General features: G+C 40.7%; 1 protein-coding gene across 1 annotated transcript; it reads right to left on the reverse strand.

Moving 5' to 3' along the window:
- Positions 1–468: 468 nt before the first annotated feature.
- Positions 469–1883, reverse strand: LOC145813160 (protein FAR1-RELATED SEQUENCE 6-like). The gene is made up of 3 exons (XM_082908434.1): positions 1839–1883; positions 1339–1432; positions 469–1124 (listed from the first exon to the last, which is right to left on the reverse strand). Exons 1-3 carry the CDS (start codon positions 1881–1883, stop codon positions 469–471), a joined length of 795 nt encoding a protein of 264 aa, XP_082764560.1.
- Positions 1884–14080: the final 12197 nt, after the last annotated feature.

Raw genomic sequence — 14080 nt, forward strand, 5'->3', positions numbered from 1 at the left:
ACTCAGTGACCTCAGTAGGTGTGTAGTTGTGTTGGACTACAATCAAACTCTGTTGAAATGAGGTTTTAATGTCTGCATGCTGCAACTCTAACAAATTGTATATTTTGGTCCAAGATGTCTCAAAACTGCCTTGACTTGATCCAAGTTGCCTCTTCAATTTAGCATGAGAACTCTCCACCCTACAAGTATTATATTTTGGTATTTAATAAAAAAAATCAAAGAATTATAGCAATTCATAAATGTAATGACCATAATTTACCTGTTTGTAGTAGTATTTCTGAAATGCATACTATTGTCTGTCCAAGCTGCAACAAATTTTTCCTTGTATGGCTCGAAACAATTGGTAGTAAAATACTTAATAGCTTCAGGATACGTACTAAGTTCAGTCTTGAGATTGGAAAATTGTTCATTGAATTCTGTTTCTGTTCTAACCAATACCAAAGCACTCCAACTATGCATGAACTTATCTCATTTATCTTTCGTCTCAAAAACCTTCTTGCACTTCATCAAAACATTCTTGCTAATATGCCATCTACATAAAAGATTAGTGGCCATAGGTAGAACTTTTGATATGCATTTCATCAAAGCCAACTCCCTATCTGTAATAATGACTTTTGGAAAAGCAGTATTCTCCATGACAGTACGCAATACGCCTAAAGCCCATGTATAGTTGTCCTCCTGTTCATGATCAAGATAACCAAAGGCAACTGAAAAATTCAAGTCCGTTGACGTTACCCCAACAATCTCTAAGAGAGGGAGTCGATACCTATTAGTCTTGTATGTGCAATCCATAATCAAAACATATGGAAATGCACGTAACAACTCCAAACTAACTAGGTGTGTCCAGAACAAGTCAGTCACTATTTCTCTATCATCACATCGATGCCACTCAACATAATTTTGAATCGACAATTGCCCCAATAGTTGTTGCATCTGTGACCTTCCCGCCCTCTGTGCTACTCGATGTCGATGACATGCGTTGTAGATTGTCTTCATTGTTGTCCCATTAAAGGTATCCCTTTGTTTCAATGTAACCAATATCTCTTTTGATCGCACTATACTCTTTGACATGTCAACTAATAAGGATGTTTTCTCCTTAGATAATCTGCCAGCAAATGAATGCCCTTCAAGATGTTCAGCAGACGAATAAGTGTGCACTCCGCATAAGACATGCAACATCCACTTATCATTTGTAGGTAATTTTTCCCCCTTAATAGAAATGGACATCCACACTTTTTAGAACCTATCAACCACAATCGTTCCCCCTTGATTTTCCTGTTGTCTCTATAATAACCACTTCTTTCACAAGCATGGTAAGTCTTGGTTTTTTGCCATTACCTCTCGCATCTGATGTCTTTATAACAATGACAAATCCAGTCTTCCTCCCAACGTCAAAAGCCCATTTATTTAATGCTTGACGACTACTAAAAATCTAAACATAATAAATACATTTGTACGTCAAATTATTAATAAAACTCAATACAAATTAAAAATAAGAAAAAATTGTATTCATAAAAAAACTTGACAAACCTTGTCTGCAATGAATTCGTGACTAGAGTCTACTAATGAGTATAAGTATAATCCTTTCAAGCAAAAAAAAAAAAAAATGATAGTGAAAATACATGGCAATGAGTAGCCGAACAAATTTAAAAAATCTGACTTTATATTACTGGAAATATATATTTTATTCGGCAATTTGATACCAGACTTATATTTTTTGTTTGGCATTGTGATACCGAACTATGTTATTTTGTTCGATTTTTAAACACCAAACAAAAGTCGAAGACTAGCCCAGAAAATCGAAACAAAAACCTACCAAACTAATAAAAAGAACTCACCATTTCACTTTTTCGATAGTTTTTCACCATCGTTTCTTCATCCATTGCTTTTTTTGATGATCAAAACACTATGATTGTCACTTTTTCAAAAGAGATGTGTAAGAAAAAAGAAAAGTTGAGAAAGGAAAAAGAGGAGTAGGGATTAAAGATCAAGGGGTGTAAGGAGATAATCAAATATATTTAATTTTAGTGTTTTGTCCTTTTAAGTAATTTCACACATGGATAAAATTGGAAAAAAAAAATCTCATATGGAGGGTGTAAGGAGCCAAAAGAGTGGTGTAAGTAGAATCAAAAAAAAAAAAACACTCATGTTGAAGGTGTAAAGAGATAAAGCAGTAGTATACGTAGAATCACTCCTATTGAATTACGAAATGATCAAAAAGTCTTTCGATAAATTTTTCCACAAAGACTAGAAATTATAGGTTACCTTTCATTTTTGTGGGGTAATAATAATGTATCATCCTTGTCAAATAATTCAAGCACTAGAATAATTAGGGTTGGTTTGAAAACTGATTTTTTTTTTTAATGATTTTTTAGTTTTTTTACCAAAAAAAAAATGTAAAAAATGTGTAAAAACATAGAAATGAATCTTTAATTTTTTTTATGATTTTTTTTTTTATTAACTATCAATTTATTGTCAAACGAAGTCTTAATGAAAAAAAAAAATTAATGTCAAGTAGCCAACAAGGTAATTAAACAATAAAATAAATAAACCTAATAGGTTGAGATCGGAAATGATTTAGTCAATGAAAACGTTGCTAAAATTGTAATGATGTCATAGTATCTTAGGTTGGGACATTTGGCGGCGTTTTTACTAAATATTGACGCTTTTGAAGCGTCATAAAGCTATAGCGACGGCCGTATCTTCGACGTTTGGTACTAAACGTCACGAAAACAATTCGCGGCATTTTGGATAGCTATAGTAGCATTTTTTAAACGCCACTAAAAGCCTAATTTTCAGCAGTGACCGATATTATATAAACTACCAATGCATCTACATGGATAATTCTAAATGAGTAACTGGTACGGATACGACATATTTGTCGAAATATTCATACTTCATAGTCTCAAGATAATTCTAAATGAGGACTTTTATATTTTTTTTATTTTTTATTTTTGCAAAGTATATATTATTTAAAATTTAATTTTTTCATTATCAATATAGCGATCCCGGTTGTCCCTTTACTGTTCTGTTGTATTCCAGACTCGGTTCCGTGAAGTTGGTAGTTGTATCTATCTTGTTGTCGTCCTTTAATTCCACTTGATTGAGTTTTAGGATGTTTTGGGCAGGGTTGTTACAAGTTGGTTAGGCCTTGGTTTCAATTCCTTGTTGCCCAGTTTTTAGGCGGTCCGCTCGAGCGGGTCTTCTTGCGCTCGAGCGGGGATTGCACACTCCCAGTATTTCGTGTCCCTGCAAAACTTCTGCAGGTGTGATTTCTACGCTCGAGCGGGTTTCTTTACGCTCGAGCGGGTTTGTTGGCGCTCGAGCAGGTAGTACCTTTTTGGTGTAAGTTCTGGGAGGGGGAAATCTACGCTTGAGCGGATTGGTTTTCGCGCTCGAGCGGATGTGCTTTATTCTTGTGTCTTGGGGCTCGAGCGGGCCTTCTTGCGCTCGAGCGTGTCCAGATTTTGTTCTTGACGCTCGAGCGTTGTGTTCTCCGCCCGAGCGGGAATATCGTATATCTGTTGGCAGCTGGGCAGTTTTAAATCACTTTTTATCATTCTTTATCTCTCTTACTTTTTCGAAAAGGCCATTTGAGAGCTCCTCTCTCTAAAACCTTAACTTCTCTCTAAGTATTGATCTAGCTAGGGTGTTTTCCTCATCTTTGGCCTTTACAAAAGAGTTGTTGATCGTCGAGGGCTATCTTTTGATCCGAGAAACTCGTGGTTCGGAGCAATTTCGTTTTCACCATCTTCTTCATTGGGTGTCATCTTTTGAGGTAGGGATTCCTACTCACTCTTATGATCTTTGACATAGATTTTTGGTAGTTTTGATAAAGTGTTGTAGTTTGGTGATTTTGGGACTTAGGGTTTCAAAATGTGTTAAAGAGGGTTTTGTGATTTTGGGCTCATAATATGTAATTTGGGTTTCAAAATAATGATGTTGTCGTTGGTTGTTGATATATGGGCCATTCGGTCAATATTGGGAAATGGGTTAGAAAACCCTAATTGGTTGTATAAATTAATTTGTATGATTAATTTGAGAAAAAGATGGTTATATGGAATTGAGTCGGGAATAATGAAATTGACTCATTATATGGTTGGATAGTGGAGTTGGATTTATAAATCGCTCACTTTTGAAAACATTGATATTTTATCTGTTGGAGCTTTTATTATCTGTTTAGAAATAATTGCTTGGGCTACCGGTGGAGGGTAGTTTTGATTGTTGTAGATAATGCATGATGATTAGACAAACTAAAACTAATCAATTGGATATGTCATAGAGTATGACTGTTGATAGAATACATTAACGTTATGTATTGATTGATTGTGTATATGACCTATGTGTATATACATTGTGTGTGTGGGAGGAGATAGGGGATGTACTCCACGGTTTAGGGGAAGATAGGGGATGGACCTCTAAACTAGATGTTGTTTGGGAGGAGATAGAGGATGGACTCCACTGATACAGCTCATATGCTTGTCAGATACTGTGTGGATATAGCTCATATGCTTATCTTTGGAAGTGTTGATACAGCCCATATGCTTGTCAATGGAAGTGTTGATATAGCTAATATGCATGTCTGTTGAAATGTGGATACAGCTTATATGCTTATCTGTTGAGATGTTGATACAACTAATATGTTTATCTATTGTAAAATGGGAAGTGCTTTATATGAGTCATCGTCTCATATAAGTGGTTGGCCAGGTTCTGAGCCATTGATGTAAATTGTGAAATTGATAAGAAATGGAAATTGAAATGAAATATGAATATAGCGGTCATGAAATGGAAATGGATCATGAATTGGTTTATGGAAATTGAACATTTATCAATTACTAATGTCTTAGTCACTGCTCAGACTGCGTTTAGCATATCTCTACTGGGCGTTGGCTCACCCTTTATGGGACATCATTTTCAGGTACAGGTGGTATGCCGCCTCCGAGGACATAGCTTGGGTGATGATGAGAGTTGAAGACTCTTTCTTTTGTTTATTTTGATGTATTACATGTAAATTCAAGCCAAGAGCTTAATATGTATTGAGTTAGTACTCTTCTTTTTCTAACCAAGTGTTAACTTGGAAAGCTGTAAGCCTATAGGGCATTCGCTTTTGTTGTTAACATGTAATACAGTTGTAAGGATTACTCTGATGAATAGAAATTGTTGGCTTCTTTTGTATCAATGCATGTCTAAAATGTTGGTTTAATGCTATTATTTCGAGGGCGTTATAACTTGGTATCAGAGCGTACCGGGTTCGAATACTTTGGGTACGTGGGAAGTGATTAGGATCACAATGGGTTTGTCTCGCTTGATAGAGACTTAGATGTAGTGTCATATGCTATGGGTTTAATTGATAACATGCTTATGTGACTATGTGGGTATGGAGTGTAGTTTCTAGGATGTTGATTGGATCCTTGGGTTTCTAGGAGTCTTGTTGGAAAAGCACTTGATCAATGCTGTTTCTAACCGGAACTCTAGTAACGCCTCGAGACTATCATTATCCGAAAATGAAACTCGTAAGTGCTTATGTGTTTATGTGCTTACGTATGGAGTGAATTACAGTTGTCCATGCGTTAGGACGCGAGTGTTATAGCTTCAGCACATTTGTGAATGTGCTAATAGTCTTGGTTACCTTTATTAGGATGTCAGGACGAGGGCGTAGTAGGCGTGGCAGGCATGGTGGGCAGGAGGTACCTTTACCGGATGACGTTCCGGCAATGCAGGAGGGTGTTGGTCAGGCCAGTGTGGCCGAGCCAGCGGGTCAGTAGGCTATGGGCGCCTTGGCCAGAGAGATAGCGGGAGCCTTGGGTATTCTCAGAGCTGAGAATCAGGTGGTTGAGGCAGGGCCTTCTTTCTTGAAGAGGGAATTCTTCCGGTCCAACCCAGATGAGTTTGTTGGGGATCCGAAGGAGCCACTTAAGGCTGACGAGTGGTTGGAACAGATGGAGAAGACGTTCGAGATGCTGGGCATCGAGGACGGGGCTTTAAAGGTGACCTTGGCATCCTTCCAGCTGAAGGGAGATGCGGGTCAATGGTGGAAGTACGAGAAGGGTAGTGTTGGTGGTGCATGGGAGGCTTTTGTGATTGCTTTCCAAGAGAAGTTTTTGTCTTCAGCTGCCAGAGAAAAACTGAGGGAGCAGTTTTGCCAGCTTAAACAGCAGGGCTTGTCAATGGCTGAGTTTGAGGCTAGTTTTACTAGTCTGTCCAGGTTTGCACTTGAACTGGTGGCGTCTGAGAAACGCCGTTGTTTTGAGTTTGAGAGGAAGTTGAGGCGAGGCCTCAAGTTGAGGGTTGGTGGATCTTTCATCCGGGAGTATAGACGTTTAGTGGATGTTGCAGCTCATATGGAGCTCATGATGCAAGAGGAGGATGAGGGGCAGAGAGGCTCCAAGAAGAGCCAAGATGGTCAGGGTGATGGCAGGAGACAGAGGGGTTCTAACCCTCAGCAGTCTCAGGGTGGTGTGGCTAGATCGACCTTTCCAGTACCGAGTACGGGCTCTGGGAGAGGTAGTCAGGGAGGCTTGACTTGTTTTGCGTATGGCCAGCTGGGTCACAAGTCTTCGGTTTGTCCACAGAAGGGAGGGGGTCAGCGAGCTATTTCTTCTTCAGCTAGACCTCAGGGCCAGAGTCAGGGCAGGGGCCAGCCTTTGTCTTGCTATCAGTGTGGTCTGCCTGGGCACCTGAAGAGGTATTGCCCACAGTTGAGTGCCACTTCGGGAGCGTCTGGTTCTAGGCAGACGCAAGGTTATCAGTCAGCTCAGTCTGTGCAGGCCTCAAGGGCCAATCCGGGAGCTTCGTCATCCCAGTCAGTGCAGCAGTCTTTTGCTCCTAGAGGTGAGCAGGTGGATCAGGGGCCTACAGGGCGCGTGTATGCTGTTACCGCGCAGGACCTAGTACCGGCTCCATTAGTAGTGAGAGGTACTATTCTGTTTTGCAACTCGGTTGCTAGTGTTTTGATTAATACGGGTGCATCTCATTCTTTTGTGTCTGCTGCATTTGCATCTGTTTTAGAATTGGAGTTGGCACAGTTAGCATCTCCTATATGTGTAGTATTGCCTATTGGCGGTGAGTCGATCTTGAAACAAGGTGTTAGAGGTTGTGATATAGAGGTCGCCAACCATAGGCTTCCTTTTCCTTTTGTTGTCATGCCCATGAAGGGCTTTGATGTTATTTTGGGTATGGACTGGCTATCGTCATCCCGGGTGTTATTGATTGCTACCGCCAGAGGGTCACGGTTTGTACCTTGAGCGGGGAGTGTTTCCATTTCTTGGGGGATCGGGTTGGTAGTGTGTTTCCACCGATGTATGGTCCGCGAGGGCGGAATGAGCTTAGTGGTCTACTTGCTAGTTTTGTGAGTGGTGAGTGTGACGAGGCCCAGATTGTATTGCCGAGGGTGGTTTGCGAGTATTCGGATGTTTTTCCCGAGGATCTTGTTAGTTTACCACCTCACCGAGAGATAGAGTTCTCTATTGATTTAGTGCCCGGCACAGCGCCGATTTCTATGGCACCTTATCGTTTTGCCCCAGCCGAGTTGAGTGAGTTGAAGATTCAGCTCCAGGAATTGCTAGATAAGGGTTTTGTTCGCCCTAGTGTTTCGCCGTGGGGAGCACCGGCCCTCTTTGCTAAAAAGAAAGATGGTGCCTTGAGATTGTGTATAGACTACCAGAAGTTGAATCGGGCTACGGTCAAGAATAAGTACCCTATGCCCCGTATAGATGATCTGTTTGACCAATTGAAGGGTTCCCGTTGCTTCTCTAAGATAGATTTGAGATCGGGTTACCACCAGTTGAGGGTCAGGGAGGAGGATATTCCTAAGACGGCATTCCGTACACGGTATGGCCATTATGAGTTTCTAGTGATGCCATTCGGGCTTACCAATGCACCGACAGTCTTTATCGATTTGATGAACCGGATCTTTCAGGAATTCTTAGACCGTTTTGTTGTCGTTTTCGTGGACGACATTCTTATCTATTCGCCTTCAGAGGAGGAGCACAAGGAACACTTGAGGGTGGTGCTTGAGTTGCTTAGAGCCCATAGGCTGTATGCCAAGTTTGGGAAGTGTGAGTTCTGGCTAGGAGAGGTCAAATTCTTAGGCCACGTGGTATCCGGTGAAGGGGTATCTGTTGATACATCCAAGGTAGAGGCAGTGCAAGATTGGGCACAGCCTAAAAGTGTGTTTGAGATCCGCAGTTTTCTGGGATTAACTGGATATTACCGTCGGTTTGTGAAAGATTTCTCCAGGCTAGCTTCGCCGTTGACTAGATTGACGCGAAAGGGGTCAAGTTCGTATGGAATGAGACTTGTGAAAAGTCGTTCCAAGAGTTCAAGGTTAGATTGACTACCCCTCCGGTTTTGATTATTCCGGAGAGAGGGTCGGGTTACGCAGTTTATTGTGATGCCTCACGAGAGGGTTTGGGTTGTGTGTTGATGCAAGAGGGGAAAGTGGTAGCTTATGGTTCACATCAGTTGAAAATACACGAGAAGAATTACTCTACACACGACCTAGAGTTGGCAGCAGTGATCTTTGCCTTGAAGATTTGGAAGCACTACCTTTACGGTGAGAGGTTCGGGGTGTTCTCGGACCACAAGAGTTTGAATTACCTGTTTACACAGAGGGACTTGAATTTGAGGCAAAGGAGATGGATGGAGTTCATTGAGGACTACGATTTTGAGTTGCACTATCACCCGGGAAAGGCCAATGCTGTGGCCGATGCCCTTAGTAGGAAATCCATTAGTGATGTAGCTTGTATAGCCATCCGGGAATGGGAGATGTTGGGTGCGCTTGGCGAGTTTGATTTGCTTCTGGGCGAATCTGTTGAGGCTGCGTCCTTGTTTTCTGTTGTTGCGCAGCCTACACTTGTAACTCGAGTGTTAGAGGCACAGAGAGGCGACCTTGAGGTAGAATCCCTCCGAGAGAAGATCTCAAATGGGAAGGTCGAGAAGGGTTTGACGGTGTATCCCGACCAGAGTGTGAGATACCGAGACCATTTATTTGTGCCGGAGTCTTGCCGAGAGGAAGTACTCCGAGAGTTCCATCATTCACGTCTTGCGGTACATCCGGGAGGCACTAAGATGTATCGGGATTTGGGTCGCCAGTTTTGGTGGCGAGGTATGAAGAGAGATGTGGCTGTTTTCGTGTCTAAGTGCCTTACTTGCCAGCAAGTGAAGGCCGAGCATCAGAGGCCAGCGGGTTTGTTGCAACCCTTGTCTATTGCCGAGTGGAAGTGGGAGCATGTCACTATGACTTCGTTGTAGGTCTTCCGAGGACTCAGCGGGGTAGCGATGCCATTTGGGTGGTTGTAGACCAATTGACTAAGTCGGCGCACTTCATTCCTATGCGCGTGAGAGATTCGGTAGATCATCTCGCCGACTTGTATATTCGGGACATAGTGAGATTGCACGGGGTCCCAGTGACGATCGTCTCAGATAGAGATCCTCGTTTTACTGCCAGGTTGTGGCAGAGTTTGCAGAGTGCCTTGGGCACTAAGTTGACCTTTAGTACAGCTTATCATCCTCAGACTGACGGGCAGTCTGAGCGTACAATTCAGATCCTTGAGGATATGCTTCGAGGTTGTGTCCTTGACTTTAGTGGGACGTGGGAGAGGCACTTGACCTTGGTGGAGTTTGCCTACAACAACAGTTTTCAGTTTAGCATCGGTATGGCACCGTTTGAGGCCTTGTATGGCCGACCGTGTAGGTCTCCAGTGTGTTGGGCCGAAGTGGGTGATGCACCTTTGTTGGGTCCGGAGTTGGTTAGAGAGACGACGGAGAAAGTTGAACTTATCCGTAGGAGGCTTGTTACAGCCCAAAGTCGCCAAAAGAGTTATGTCGATCATAGGAGGAGGCCTTTGGCGTTTGAGGTAGGTGATCATGTCTTCTTGAAAATATCACCTAGGCGAGGTTTGATGAGGTTTGGGAAGAGTGGGAAGTTATCCCCTCGGTTTATTGGTCCCTTTGAGATCCTTGAGAGGATTGGGGAAGTTGCTTATCGTTTGGCTTTGCCACCGCAGTTGTCTGGGGTTCATGACGTCTTTCATGTTAGTATGCTTCAGAAGTATGAGCCGGATCCGTCCCATGTGTTGGATTGGACCGACTTGGAGGTAGATGAGGATGCCTCGTATGAGGAGAGACCGATACGGGTCTTGGATAGGCGGGATCAAGTCTTGCGAGGCAAGACCATTCCCTTGGTAAAGGTTTTGTGGAAGCATCACGGAGTGGAGGAAGCCACTTGGGAACGTGAGTTGGAAGTCCGCGAGAAATATCCGGACTTGTTTGTCGATGTGTGACCATGTATTGGAATTTTTGTAATATTGTTGAACTTTAAGAGCATTGTATATGTCTTAAGTTGCAAAACATTGTGAATGTTTTGGGTTAATGAAAGTTGGTTTTAACATTGCATATGTTAAGTATATTGTGGAAATGCAAGCATAAAATTAATGTTGCATGTGTTAAGAAATTGTGAGAAAAAGGTTGAAATTGGTAGATTTCATAAGAATGCATGTTGACAATGCAGGTTATTATGAATAATGTGTTTTGCCCCTTGAAAAGAGATAGGATTGACCGGTAATGGGTCGGGTTGTTTAATATTATGTTGTAATATTGTTGAGAATGGAGAAAACCTATTTTTGGAAAAACTTGTGTTTAATTTCGGGGACGAAATTCTTTAAGGGGGAAGGTTATAGCGATCCCGGTTGTCCCTTTACTGTTTTGTTGTATTCCGGACTCGGTTCCGTGAAGTTGGTAGTTGTATCTATCTTGTTGTTGTCCTTTAATTCCACTTGATTGAGTTTTAGGATGTTTTGGGCACGGTTGTTACAGGTTGGTTAGGCCTTGGTTTCAATTCCTTGTTGCCCAGTTTTTAGGCGGTCCGCTCGAGCGGGGATTGCACACTCCCAGTATTTCGTGTCCTTGCAAAACTTCTGCAGGTGTGATTTCTACGCTCGAGCGGGTTTCTTTACGCTCGAGCGGTAGCGCTCGAGCGGGTTTGTTGGCGCTCGAGCAGGTAGTACCTTTTTGGTGTAAGTTCTGGGAGGGGGAAATCTACGCTCGAGCGGACTGGTTTTCGCGCTCGAGCGGATGTGCTTTATTCTTGTGTCTTGGCGCTCGAGCGGGCCTTCTTGTGCTCGAGCGTGTCCAGATTTTGTTCTTGACGCTCGAGCGTTGTGTTCTCCGCTCGAGCGGGAATGTCGTATATCAGTTGGCTGCTGGGCAGTTTTAAATCACTTTTTATCATTCTTTCTCTCTCTTACTTTTCTGAAAAGGCCATTTGAGAGCTCCTCTCTCTAAAACCTTAACTTCTCTCTAAGTATTGATCTAGCTAGGGTGTTTTCCTCACCTTTGGCCTTTACGAAAGAGTTGTTGATCGTCGAGGGCTATCTTTTGATCCGAGAAACTCGTGGTTCGGAGCAATTTCATTTTCACCATCTTCTTCATTGGGTGTCATCTTTTGAGGTAGGGATTCCTACTCACTCTTATGATCTTTGACATAGATTTTTGGTAGTTTTGATAAAGTGTTGTAGTTTGGTGATTTTGGGACTTAGGGTTTCAAAATGTGTTAAAGAGGGTTTTGTGATTTTGGGCTCATAATATGTAATTTGGGTTTCAAAATAATGATGTTGTCGTTGGTTGTTAATATATGGGCCATTCGGTCAATATTGGGAAATGGGTTAGAAAACCCTAATTGGTTGTATAAATTAATTTGTATGATTAATTTGAGAAAAAGATGGTTATATGGAATTGAGTCGGGAATAATGAAATTGACTCATTATATGGTTGGATAGTGGAGTTGGATTTATAAATCGCTCACTTTTGAAAACATTGATATTTTATCTGTTGGAGCTTTTATTATCTGTTTAGAAATAATTGCTTGGGCTACCGGTGGAGGGTAGTTTTGATTGTTGTAGACAATGCATGATGATTAGACAAACTAAAACTAATCAATTGGATATGTCATAGAGTATGACTGTTGATAGAATACATTAACGTTATGTATTGATTGATTGTGTATATGACCTATGTGTATATACATTGTGTGTGTGGGAGGAGATAGGGGATGTACTCCACGGTTTAGGGGAAGATAGGGGATGGACCTCTAAACCGGATGTTGTTTGGGAGGAGATAGAGGATGGACTCCACTGATACAGCTCATATGCTTGTCAGATACTGTGTGGATATAGCTCATATGCTTATCTTTGGAAGTGTTGATACAGCCCATATGCTTGTCAATGGAAGTGTTGATATAGCTAATATGCATGTCTGTTGAAATGTGGATACAGCTTATATGCTTATCTGTTGAGATGTTGATACAACTAATATGTTTATCTATTGTAAAATGGGAAGTGCTTTATATGAGTCATCGTCTCATATAAGTGGTTGGCCAGGTTCTGAGCCATTGATGTAAATTGTGAAATTGATAAGAAATTGAAATTGAAATGAAATATGAACATAGCGGTCATGAAATGGAAATGGATCATGAATTGGTTTATGGAAATTGAACATTTATCAATTACTAATGTCTTAGTCACTGCTCATACTGTGTTTAGCATATCTCTACTGGGCGTTGGCTCACCCTTTATGGGACATCATTTTCAGATACAGGTGGTATGCCACCTCAAAGGACATAGCTTGGGTGATGATGAGAGTTGAAGACTCTTTCTTTTGTTTATTTTGATGTATTACATGTAAATTCAAGCCAAGGGCTTAATATGTATTGAGTTAGTACTCTTCTTTTTCTAACCAAGTGTTAACTTGGAAAGCTGTAAGCCTATAGGGCATTCGCTTTTGTTGTTAACATGTAATACAGTTGTAAGGATTACTCTGATGAATAGAAATTGTTCGCTTCTTTTGTATCAATGCATGTCTAAAATGTTGGTTTAATGCTATTATTTCGAGGGCGTTACAATCAAGATAAAAATATTTATTAAATATTTAAATTTAATTTTTTTATATTTGGGGGGAAAATTGATTTTTGAGATATAGTTTGGCGGGTAAAATGACTTTAAATAAATTTTGGTGCCACGTCAGTACATTTCATCTAATTGTAGACGAAATATGACGGCAGGGATTAAATTGATTAATTTGTTAAAAGTTCAGGTACTAAATTGAAATAAATCGAAGCATGGGGGTCAAATTGAAAAACGCACGATAGTTTGGAAGCAAAATGATATTTCCTCTTATCAATTAGTATATAAGCTAAGGCCAATTAACAAATCAATAAAGAAGAACGAAATAAAGAACAAACTAAGAAAAGATTGAGCTTTGATTCCAAATTAAAACACACTAACATAGTAGTTTATTTATCAGTACTAGAGGAACATATAAACATAACTACAAAACATTACAAGTTGCCATTGCACCATGCATGATACATATTATATATCACTCTATTTTATTTATGTCTCTAATATTTACATTTTTTTATATATAAGTATATATGTATTTCTTGACCATAGTCGCTTTTGCTTAGGTTTAAATTTTGAGAATTTTTTTAGGAACCACGCCCGATGAATCACAATTGCAATTGACAAACCACCAATCATTATTGCACTAAACCTACCACAGCCAAGTTGAACCACGTTTCGCCAAACCACTTACCAATACATGAGTTGGAGTTGTAATCATGGTTAGGGTTCTCACTTACCTAAATTTTGATGGTATTCGCACCTAAGAAGGAACCCATGCCCTTGGCAATGTTCTATCTATAGGGCCCACTAAAATGTGCGAGGTTGCAATTACCCTTATTTATTTATTTTTATCAAAAAAAAAATGTATTGATGAATATGAAACATTACATAACTAAAGTAAGTTATTAAACAAAGGAGCACTTACCAATAAGTCTCATACATAAAGTTCAAAATCCATCTAATCCCAAAACAAAATACTTGCACCAATTAATCCTACATATGTTTAATTGTTACCAATTTTTTTTTTTTTTTAAACTTTAAAAATGATGCTATATCCAACGACTTCCGTCAAATTTACTGAAGACTCGCCGAAATATTCAACATCATCGGGAAGTTGTCGGAGCACCACCGGAAGTTTGCCGGAGTGTTTTGAGCATCGCCGGAAGTTCACCGGAGTGTTC

Source organism: Camellia sinensis, chromosome 2 (genome assembly GCF_055761805.1).
Source record: "Camellia sinensis isolate YWXY chromosome 2, ASM5576180v1, whole genome shotgun sequence".
NCBI classification, from domain to species: Eukaryota; Viridiplantae; Streptophyta; class Magnoliopsida; order Ericales; family Theaceae; genus Camellia; species Camellia sinensis.